The 12,442-nt window shown below is 44.1% G+C and overlaps 1 protein-coding gene across 1 annotated transcript in view; it reads left to right on the forward strand.

Annotated features, from left to right (window-relative positions):
* The first annotated feature begins 6,131 nt into the window (after positions 1-6,131).
* The window catches only part of LOC130129586 (kinesin-1 heavy chain-like), a 41,075-nt gene continuing 34,764 nt past the window's right edge, over positions 6,132-12,442 (forward strand). The window contains exon 1 of the mRNA XM_056299178.1: positions 6,132-6,257. Within this exon, the coding sequence (XP_056155153.1) occupies positions 6,132-6,257 (126 nt within the window). The remainder of the gene's footprint in view (positions 6,258-12,442) is intronic.

Here is a 12,442-nt window from a genome sequence, read left to right on the forward strand (position 1 = left end):
TGACTTGACTTTGCTGATATTTCTGTCCACAAATATCACCAAGACAAATTGCTGTGCATTTATTACCCTGAAAACACAAAGTTATTCTGACGAAGGGATGGCAATGCATAATACTAATATGCTGATTCTTGTCCTCATTAAAAGCGTTTGACTAGCATGTCATAGATAACATGTAAAACAATTTGAGCTTTCTTATTTAAGCACTATTCACTAAGAATGAGGAACTGCAAGGAAAAATACTTGTGAGGGCAATCTAGACAATAACAATGATGGAGATGAGCGGGGAGACAGCTTAAACAAAGATTTTGAACTCCAAAACAACAGCAGTGGATAATGCAAAGTGGAGTGCAACCCCATATAAAAAAGTCCCAATGTCTTTAAATGAGAGGAGACCGATGTGGTGGCAGTCCTTATCTGTGTACATCAGAGCCCAGTGCTCCCAGTTCACACATACTGGTTCATTTATCTTTTGTTATCCATCCATCCATTATCCAGACCACTTATCCTGCTCTCAGGGTCGCGGGGATGCTGGAGTCTATCCCAGCAGTCATTGGGCGGCAGGTGGAGAAACACTCTGGACAGGCCACCAGGCCATCACAGAAATACAAATAAAACAACAAAACAAAACAAAAAACAAGAAACAGTGAATACCACTTTAACTTAAGACTTTGTTTCAAGAACTGCTTGCTTGCTATTTTTCACAATCAGTTCGACTTTTCTCAAGTTTAGTCCAAGCAGTGTCCCAGTTATGTTAGGGGGCTAGCTATCGCTAAATCAAGTATTTCTGGCCACAGACTACACTGGTCAGGTTTGTCAGTCAGTTTGTTGATAATGATAATAATCATTGTGTGTGTAAAAGTAACAGTAATAATGTTGGCTATATTAGCTATTGATAATGGCTAGATAACTAACTTAGCAGCTAGCTTACCTTGGCGCAGATGAAGGTATTTTTGTTGATTTTTGGATGGCTTAAACTGGCTTTGGGGACTGGCATGTTGCTTAATCCACTGATGATCTTTTGTTATGCCACTTCAAAATTCAGCTGCACTACATTATTGAACTTCCAAGATAAACAAGCTGAAATAAACATTTGAGAAAAGTAACATCCTGTGCGTTTTTCATAAATCTGAACTCATCACCCAAATCCTTCATCTTGTCTCCACCAATGGCCTAATCTACATGGTCTTCTCCGTGGATTGTCACCTTGTCGTGTTGGAGAAGATTACATGGTCCTGAGATCTTGAGAGCAATGCTGTCTGGAGCTATGCTGTTGGTAGGGTCACCCATGGCAGTAAGGTCAAAGGGGATGATGATGATGAATCTACATGGGGAAAAAGACAAACAACAAAGAACTAAAACCAAGACTCGGCTTTCTTCCTTAAAACAAGGCAGTTTCAATGTGCTGATTAAGCATGTTAGTGGTGTCCAGGAAACTGCCCACAGGACATGTAAGAGAAGAGGACAGCCCTGCGGATGGCTGTCGATGACTGTTATTTTGCTAGCCATTTCACAGCAAGGGTTGAGTCATGATAAAGATGGCAGATACAAAGGAGGAGTGTGTAAAATGGTGGGCCAAAATAAGACAAATCTGAAATCCTGAGACTGTTGGTATTAGAAGAAAACTGGCTTTTCATCACCAAATCAAGGCGTTACTGCCAAGAAATTTGTGGCAGAACATTGTGACACAGCCTATGGCGTCCGAACTGGGTGAGACATGTCCGCCCCAGTTTTGGAAACAGTTGAATTCGTTGCACCCCAGCAACGGTGGAGAAAAAACCCCCCAAATTTCAAACCTTTATTTTGACACGGGCGTAGGGTTTGTTTAAACAGCGGGGGGGGGGGGATTGAGTGGGGTCCCCCTCCCAGCAAATTTTGAGCGTCAAACACTTAATTTCCTGTATTCTGGTGAATCTCTATATGCACCAATTTGTGCTTTTTTTTCAATACCCCCCCCCTTTCTCTCCAATTGTACTTGACCAATTACCCCACTCTTCCGAGCCATCCCAGTCGCTGCTCCACCCACTCTGCTGAGCCGGGGAGGGCTACAGATTACCACGTCTCATCCGATACATGTGGAGTCGCCAGCCACTTCTTTTTACCTGACAGTGAGGAGTTTCGCCAGGGGGACGTAGTGCATTGGAGGATCACGCTATTCCCCCCCAGTTCCCCCTCCCCCCTGAACAGGCCCCCCGACCAACATTAAATTACATTACACTACAGCAGGGCCGGTTCTGCTTCTGCAGGGGTAGCAACGGGAGCAACCTCACCGGGCCCAGGTCTGGAGGGGGGCCCAGGAAAAAAAAAAAAAAAAACCTTTCTGCGCTGATACTGCTGTAAGTGCAGTGATTGTTAATTGTGTGTCTCAGCAGTGCAAAGAGGCCCTGTATGTTGCTCCTCCTGGCAGTTTCCCTATTGGCTGATAACGATTTATTTTCAAAAATGTATCAAAAGTTGTGTCGTCATCCCCCTCCCCCGTGAGTTAGTATAGCCTATGGTGAAGACGTGAAATTCGGTTCTACTAACCAAAAAAATGTCTGGAACCAAATCTGGTTGTAAGAAAAGAACATTACAGAAACGTAAGGTAGAAAATACAAAAAAGGAGGCAGAAAACGCAAAGAAGGTATACGGTGCTTAGCTTAACGTTCGGGCAGCAGAACACTTGGAGGATACTGTGGATAGCAATGACGTCCCAAGAAAGACTGTCTGCATTGGCTGTGTTGTCCATCGAGAACCATGTGGCAAGACAGGTGGATTACAATGACACAACTGCAACATTTGCAGCGGTCAAGACATGACGCGTAAAGTTTTAAGGTAAGATAATGAGGAGGACTTTACAATAGCCCGCTGTGGCATGGTTGCTTGTAATTGTGTCCTGTGGTTGGTATTATTTTGAATTGGTTGTTTCTTCTGGTAGCCTGTGCTCACCCCACACACAGCTGTGTGGTGTATGCGTGCGTGCGTAGGCCTAGGCTTTATGGGTGTTGGTGGTTGTCACGGTCATGCATGTCTGTGAGGTTTTTTTTGGGGGGGGGGCGGCGGCGCGGTGAGCAATGGTTGCTCCCCGGCCCAGAATAGCATAGGACCGGCCCTGCATTACAGTCATTTAGCCGACGCTTTTATCCACAGCGACTTACAATAAGTGCATTTAATGTAGGAAATTAGGAGAACTACTGGTCATCAGAGGTCATAAGTGCATCTTCTCTCTAAACAAGCATCTAAGAGCTAAAGTAAAAGCGCAAGAAAGAGATTTTTTTTTAATGAGTGTATACAATAAGCGCTAAGAGCAAGTGACAGGGTAGTAGTTCTTGAAGAGGTGAGTTTTCAACCTGCGCCGAAAGATGGGCAGCGACTCCGCTGTCCTGACGTCAGTGGGGAGTTCATTCCACCACTGTGGGGCCAGGACAGAAAAGAGCCGTGACCGGGTCGATCGGCAGCAGGGGCCTCTGAGCGACGGGGCAACCAGGCGTCCCGAGGCAGCAGAGCGAAGTGGTCGGGCGGGGGTATAGGGCTTGACCATGGCCTGGAGATAGGAAGGAGCTGTTCCTTTCACTGCCCTGTAGGCTAGCACCAGAGTCTTAAACTGGATGCGAGCAGCTACTGGGAGCCAGTGTAGGGACATGAGAAGGGGAGTTGTGTGGGAGAACTTAGGGCGGTTGAACACCAGACGGGCTGCAGCTTTCTGAACCATCTCCAGAGGTCTGATGGCTGACACCGGGGCACCAGCAAGGAGGGAGTTGCCGTAGTCCAGTCGGGAGATGACCAGAGCCTGGATGAGCACCTGTGCTGTCTCGTCGGTGAGGAGTGGGTGAATCCTCCTGATGTTATAGAGGAGAAATCTGCAGAAATCTGATATATATATCAACACGGATACAGGAAAAAAGATTTTAATGCATAGCAGTACGGGCCTGTTTCTCACTGGGGTGAATAGCGTGAGCCTCCCATGCGCTACGTCCTCCTCGTGAAACTCCTCACTTTCAGGTGAAAGGAAGTGGATGGCAACTCCACATGCATTGGAGGAGGTATGTGGTAGTCTGCAGCCCTCCCCGGCTCAGCAGAGGGGGTGGAGAAGCGATTGGGACGGCTCGGAAGAGTGGGGTAATTGGCCGGATACAACTGGGGAGAAAAGGGGAGAACCCCCCCCCCCCAAAAAAAATCTATTGGAGAATGACACATTGTTAAAGCCTGTAAATAATTCTGGAAAACAAAAACCTTAGATCCCAAAGGTTAAATCTACACACAAGGAATGACGGTCGAAATCACAAGAAATAACATCTTAATTTACAGGATTACTCTTACAGGTCCCATATTGAGCAAAACTGTTTTATTCTTGTGCTTGTGAAAGTAGATCAATACTCTTGTGTTAACAGTGCGAAACCGCACAGTACTGCTGAAAAGTCGCACGGGACTAGTCTATTACCGGGGGACCTCGTGTTGTTTGTAATAATTGTGGAGGTCATCCGATAATGTTAGTCCCGTGCGAATCGGAATCTCAGTAAATGCAGGAAATGCAGTTTGACGCTCAAAATTTCCTGAGGGGGGGCAGCCCCCCTGCTTAATGTGCCCCCCCCCCCAATGTTCAGACGAAACCTACGCCCATGGACACAGTTCGTCCGCTTATATGAGTCCATGTTAGACACACAGCACAACATGAAACCAGACTTCAGTTTTATTTCTTCTCTCAGACATGCTTCTCAGACATATTGCGTGTTGTAGCTGGGAGCTCAATCCAGGATCTAAATGCTTTAGGTTTTTTTCACTGTTGCACCTACATACAATCCAAAAATCACCCCAATACGAGCAATCCCATGGCAGCAATCCACTCAAGTAGATATTTTAGTTGGAGAAAGCATCTCTTTGGAGAGAAAGAGAGCAATTCTCACTTATCCTATCAGATTTATAGTACTGTTTTTATTCAAACAGTGTCATAAGGACACAATGGTGTGTGTAATGGCGGTGTTTGATAAGACCCATGCCCCGTGTATCGTGTTTAGCCTGATTTTATGGTTTCAAAGTCAAAACCTTTAATATTTTTAATATCATTCTGTTCTTATTTTGGGCATTTTAGGTGTGCCCACATCCAAGTCTTTCCCCACAACACACATGCGCGCCCGTAGCTTATTTGTAATGCAAAGTGTATTCGACAAACGAACATCATGAAAACGGTTAAAACAAACACACCATCATGACACAGCCAGGGGTCGTTTATCCAGCAGTCAAATGTGACACGTCTCCCCTTAAGTAACATGTAGCCATAAAACATGCACAATATAAGATAGTGCCAAAAAGATTAAGTGGGATAAAATGTACCTTATCATTTGAAAGGTGATCTAACCTTTCTGATCGCTTTATTTCAAACAAGGCGTACACCTATACAGACATGTTTTCATGATGCTGATCTTACTCTCTGTAGATCTGGGTGGACTGTCCATGTTTCGAGATATTTAACATGTGTTCAGGCCAGAGGACATGTGCTTTGCTCATGTGTTCTCTTGCTGTTTGGGTTGGCCTCGCCCTGCCACGCCCACAAATCCACTTATAAAGACCCACGCTCATTTAATTTGATCTTTTTTCCCTCCGCGCATAACAATGAACGCAAAATAGGACACCACCGGTGGAATATGAACTTTTTCTCCAAGAAATAGACACAAATCTGCAAAGATTTGGTGATATTTTAAATTTTTAAAAAAAAATCTTTATAACTGTGGGACGATCGCGCGGGGTTGCGCTAGCGGCTGATGACGTCACTTCACCCGGTCCGGTTGGGGCTTCAGACGAGGATCTGCAGCAGCAGGTTCACTCCAGGTCGGGCGGTGCAGCGGGTGCTCCAAACATAACTTTCACATTTCACTTAAACGATCCCTTTTCGTCACTGTGAGCAACGCTGAGAACAACTCGAATACTTTTTTATTTCTATTTATTGTTTTTTTTCTTCTCCCCGAGTCGAGTGAGACAGCAGCTGTTGCACTAACTCCTGCCCAGGGGCGCGGCGTCCCGTCTTGCTCCGGTCTTTACTGTCGTCGCTGTCAAAAGGATCAAACGGACCCCCATCCCTTCATCCATCCATCTGTTCATTCATCCATCTGTTCATTCATCCATCTAGCCATCCATCCGTCCATCCCACAGCGGCGAAGATGGCGGACGCGGCCGTGACCACCATCAAAGTGATGTGTCGTTTCCGGCCGCTGAACCGCTCAGAGGTGGCCCGGGGAGACAAGTACATCCCCAAGTTCCAGGGGGACGAGTGTGTGTCCATCGCGGTACGTCAGCATAAATGATCGTAGTGTGAATAAAACTTAAACTTATTCTTGAGTTGATTTAACGTCGTTATAGACACCCGGTGTAAACTGCAACCACTTCCCACTTAGGTGACTGGATGGCTTGCTGGGTGTTCACCTGCATGCCTGATCCTACTCACGTTGTTTAACAGAGTTGATTTATCACGTCTTCCGCCATCACCCCCCCCCCCCACAGACACACACACACACACACACACACACACTTTTTAGATTTGAGCCCCATTAGCCATTTGTTGGTAGAAGAGTGCAGGTACCGCGTTTTAGGGTGCTAAAGACATTATGAATAGGTTGTTTTTGATAGGGTTTTTTTGTTTTGTTTCATCATTATGCCAGTCGCCACTTTTTGTATGAGTTGTTGTTTGCAGACAAAGCAGCTTGTGTATATGGACTTGAACAGTTGATAACACGTAGACCTAATTCATGAATCTTTCTTTTATGCTAAACTTCTCTATTATTGTTTGTGACATTAAGTATTGTGTGTTGGAATGGCTGTAGGAAAATAACTGACACTGGTGACATTTCATACTGATGTCACCTCATGTCCAGAAAGGATGGCTACAGAACTGCACGGCTTGGTAAAATTGATGTCCAAATCAGCATTAACAAGTGTTCTATGGTGTGGTGCTGTTAGAAGAATTACGATAACAGATAGACTACTTCAGGACCCACTTCCTTGTCCTGAAGATTATCCTGTCAATAGGAAAAATTACTTATCCAATTCCATCTCTTTTTCAAGACCAGCGACTCTGCCTTACAACACCCTATGCAGTCCACAATACAGTCGTAACAGAGTTATATGCATGAAGAAGTACGAACGGTGTGGTGGCTTTATGGAGACCAAACGATGGGGTGTATCATTTCATTGGTGTAGACAAATTATGGTCAAACCTTTTCCTGTCCAAATTTAGTTGAATAATAGAACCCCAATTTAATTTGCTATAGCCACACCTCAGGGACTGAAGTGATGTTGACCTTTTCTTTTGGATTTTGCTTTCCTTTTCTCACCGTGGTCCAGTGTTGGTAGGGGTCTATTCTAACAGCAACTCTGACCTCATAATTAGTCGGTGTGGATGCCAGTATCATTAGATGGCTAATCCCACGGTTACCGTGACGCGAAATATTGTCGACACTGACTTTGATGGGTGGATTTTGTAGATTTGGCCTTTTCTGTGTGTCTGTAGATGGTTACTGTGCTTGCTCACACTCTGGCAGAGTAGACTGCAGTTACTTCAAATGGATGTCAAGCTGTTTTCAATTGGGGCTGAGAGTTGCCTTGTAGCTGCACTGTGGGGTTGTAATGAGCCAGACACTTGGAGACAAATTGACTGGTTTATCACTTTGTAACACTGGCTCACAGAACATTACAATAATGCCATCAACAATTTTACTGGCTGGCTGGCAGCAGGGATTGAAACAACATCCAAAACAGATTCTCTGGGTAATGGATGTCAGAAGTCCGTTCCTCTGTTGAAGAGAGCAGTTGATTGTTGCCGCCATAGCGGACACAGTTTTGGAATTAGGCCTATCCATCTACCACACTACCAGAATATGACTTCACATGGGTGAGAGGGCTACGTATTCAATTTTGCCATATTACTAGGAGGCATACGAACAGACTTACTTATATCTAATTTGGAAAATGTCATAGACTGACTCTTCTCCTGTTATACCATGGTTGAACAGTGCTACTCCCACATTTTGATGTGTTGGATTTGGTTCTCTTAGTAGTATTCTAAGTAAATTACTTGGACTAACCCCCTTATTCCTTATCCGGACCTGGGGCGACAGAGCCTACTCCATAACTGCCCCCTCCCTCTGGAACCCCTCCCCAAATACACCAGACTGCACCCATCTGTCCACATTGATCAAAACTCACCTTTTCAGAATTGCTTTAGATCTGTGATTAATGTTGTGTTGAAAGTTTGGGTGTGTTGCTTTTAAGTTTATTTTATGTTATTTAAAGCATCTTTGTGTACATTGAAAAGCGCTGTACAAATAAAATGTATTATTAGGGGTCCAGACAGCGAAGCCGCTGGAACTTATATCTGTTAGTGTTATTATTATTATTCCCTAAAAGTATCGGGGTCTTAGAAGTCGTAGCAGCCACAGTTCCAAAACTTGGCAGATAGGTTGGAACTCGCAACCACTTCTGACACACAAAAAACCCCGAATCTAAACATAGAAGCCACACCCATTTGGGCCTAGAAAGGTTTTCGTCCATTTTGAATTTTTTCCAAATCTGTTTTTTTTTTGCTACTCCTACAAATTTTGAGCAAGCCGGAAAAAGATTATCCCCCCCCCCGGATTTTTGATATCCCATACGGTTTCATTATACAAGTCAATCACATTTTATAAAAATCCATCCATCCATCCATTATCCAAACCGCTTATCCTGCTCTCAGGGTCGCGGGGATGCTGGAGCCTATCCCAGCAGTCCTTCGGCGGCAGGCGGTGAGACACCCTGGACAGGCTGCCAGACCATCACAGGACCTTATATATTATATATTTATAAAAATATATCATTTTAAAAATGTTGCAATAACTCATGAACGCACTGAGATATCAACCTGCAATTAGAGTTGAGGAGTTTTGACTAAGCTGGATTGTGTGGGAGTGCAGGAATGAGGAGACGGAGAGATCGAGTCGAGTCAATTCCGTTTACGCGCCACACCAAACGACACCGATACAACACAACCTCTCGTGGCAACCAACCGCTAGGCTGCTGCAAACATGGCTTCACCCCGGAAACTCTAAGCATTTCCTACGTCAGCACTCTGAACGTCTGCCTTAAAGGAGCAGCAGCTCCTGGTGAATCTACCCTCAATTGTGTATCGCCACAATTGTACTTAACCTCTAGGGGGCATCCCAAAGGCAAAAAGTTTATATCTCGTAATTGGCTGTATGGATTCGTACAGAATTTGGTTTGCACGATCTAGGGTTATGACTCAGTCGATGCATAAAATTCGCCAATTATTGCTTAAAGTGGGCGTGGCGTATTGCAACAAGTCTAAATTTGTAGGTTCACATGCCAAACTTAAAAAATGAAGAGAAAATAAAGAAAGAAAATCACTCATACGTTTCAGCTCATCCACTGATGTGTGACAACAGTTTGCCTCACTGCAACCTATGGTCAATTCAAAAGTCTGTCACTCTATATTTTGCAAAATACTTAAAATCAATTGACGTCTATATCTCCACAAGTCTTCATCCAAATGGTACTAAAATTGACTCAGATATTGTGCAGATGCTGGATATCACGTTTTAAATGGTGTGTCAGATATGTGATTTATGATGTTTGTTTTTCTTTCCCTTTTGTATCCGTCCCAAGTCGGAGAGTACTGCTGACGTCGTGTGTGGCTGCCGCTTCTCCCTCTCGTAGCCCCCCTTCCCATCCACCCCTGTATGTCTGTGTTGTTTTGTCTTCTTGTTTCACCCCGTTTATTGTAAAGCGACTTTGAGTATTAGAAAAGCGCTATATAAGATTTATTTATCATTATTATATGTCAAACGACGAGTCTGCAGTGACATTCAGCGTCTTAGAGCTTATTTACGCTCAACGTTAAATACGTATACGTATACGGACGGACCCTTCCGTCCGTACTCTGCGTTCATTTCGTCCATATTTCTGCACGTTTTCTGGGAGCTTGCGGATCCGTACAAACGGAGCAGTACCACCGGAAATAGAACAGGAAATCGTGGGGGCAGTGTTGCACAGTGTAGTCAATAGCTCATGCGCGACCAGCCGGCAACACAAAACGTAAAATGGCGGAACTTTTTGAGGAAAGGCTGTGCGAGTGCGAGTTAGTACGTAGTACTACACCGCCTCTTTTTTGCTTCTTTTTAACAGATACATGATCATGATCGCCTCCACCGTCGCCATGTTTGCGCTCTGCTTCTTCTTCGTGTGAATTTCCGGCAGCCTAGTTTCATTACCTCTGAACTCGGAAGTGAACTCTGAACTTAACTCTGAACTGCCCTCTAGTGGATGTATTGCTTAACAACCATGCCAACGTAAAACACGGATGGGAAGTATTGTGGGCAGTGACATTTAGAACATTTGAAACGGATGTATCTATTTATTTACGTAAAGGGAGCATAAATGAGCCTTTATAGTAATAAGTAATGTATGCACAACGTTCTATTTTGCCAAGTGTTTGATCAAACTTCATCATAGAGTGGCCGCTCTGATGGCCGAGCAGAATAACCCACCGTTCTTGCAATCCGCTCGTCATGTGGCTGGGAGGTTCGTATCCAAGACTCGCCGTAACCGGTCACGGCCAGAGCGTCCACGGGGTAAGGCCTTCATTAGGCCACCCTTACCCGAGCGATAGTGGGTGTACATTGGTGTAGTGTTCGGGGACTCGTCGTTCGCTAGCGACCCCTCTGGCCCATCCGGGCGCCTGCAACCAAGCAACCGAAAGCAATCCCCCTACGCCTCCTTCGCGGCCTGAGGGTAATGCAATCCATGCGAGGCTTCAGCGTGTAAAATAGCGAGAGCAGCCGACACGAGTTTGAAGGAAGCTGGTGTTGCGACTATCTCCTTCCTGTGGAAACGTGAGCCAGGGGAGTTATTTGACAAGATTCCCGGCGATATTTCATTGGGTTAATCGGGTGGGATAAGGGGAAAAACTAGAAATAAATGTATTTAAAAAAAGGGAAAAAACTTCATCATACTATTTGATTATACACCCAAAACGGTGTGTGTGTGTGTGTTTTCAGAATTTTATCACCAACACTTTAATTGTTGTGATTTTTTTAAAAGTTTAAACAGACAAAAATACCCCAGTCTGGCAACTGTGAGGTCATAGCCTCAAGTTGTAAGGTGTGTCGAAAACCTCGTCTCCCCAGTGGTGCAGTCAGTAAATCAGCTTCTCTGGGTGTTGCTGGTTCAAGTCCCAAGGCATCTAATTCAAATTTGCCAACCTTGTGGCAATTTATGCATGTGGCATGTTTTCACATTCTTCTGAAGGTCACTTAAGTCGAAGACTGCCTTTTGATAGATTTTAGATTTCCCGACGTTTTTAATTTTGTCTAAATCGTTTTTTGGCTACTCCTACAAATTTTGAGCAATTTTCACCAGATTTGGTACAGAGCATCTCTGCACCAAGCCGGAAAAAGTTACATTTTTGGACTTTTGATTTTCCATACAGTTTCGATTATACAAGTCAATAATCAATTTTTATCAAAGCTTATTTTCCAAATTTTCAATAACTCATGCGTGTTGAGGTATCAACCTGAAATGTGAGACACATGTTTAAGAATGTTCACTAAGCTTCTGTATTAAAGCCCATTGTGCTAAGTGCTAGGACCCTGCCCATTGCCATTTGCAGCTATATTTATTATTATTATTTATTCACATCCTGTCACTAATAGGCTTCTTGGTTGGTGATGCAAATTCCCACATTGCGGCTTTGATACTAAAACAACCACACTTCCATTTCATTTCATAAGAATAGTTTTAGAAGGTCTAATTCTGACTTGCTATGGGGGGGGGGGGGGGGAGAGTCTGCTCCTAATAGCAGTTCAGTCTTAACCCATCACCGCAGGAGCATTTTTCTTTTTTCTTAATGAAATTGCTTGAACATAAAAGGCTATCATTAAGGATCCAGATCAATCTGATGACATGCTTAATGAAGATGGGCCTAATTACAGGTCTTTCATTAAGTAATAATGAGGATCAGTGCCTAGTGTCTGGCACCGAACCATTTAAATGAATATGAAGAATGTATTTGTTACCATGCAAATTTAATTCAATATGAGTGTATGCTTGTTGATTGATTATTGGCGGCAGCCAGTCGGGGGATCACTCTGACATGAATCAGCCAATAGCAAGACAACCTCTTCCTCTCAGTATCTTGGCCCCACAGATGATTTTCTTATAAATACCAATTGAGCAGCTGTCAAAAAATGTTCACCTCCTGCTCACACAAAATATGAGCAAACTCAGCACTGAGACAAGTTTAACGATCAGGGATCCATCCCTCCGGCTCTTATTCTCTCATCATATTGGTCCCGATGAAGTAGGAGAGGAGAAGAGACTCACTAAAGTGCGTTCTAGTCTGCTCAGTGAAAGTTTTTAACTTAGTTACCTCTTGAACCTCTGACGGCAGAGGTCTTAGGACTTATGGCACAAAAAGTCTTAGCAT

The sequence above is a fragment of the Lampris incognitus genome, chromosome 19, assembly GCF_029633865.1.
Source record: "Lampris incognitus isolate fLamInc1 chromosome 19, fLamInc1.hap2, whole genome shotgun sequence".
In the NCBI taxonomy this organism is placed as follows: Eukaryota; Metazoa; Chordata; class Actinopteri; order Lampriformes; family Lampridae; genus Lampris; species Lampris incognitus.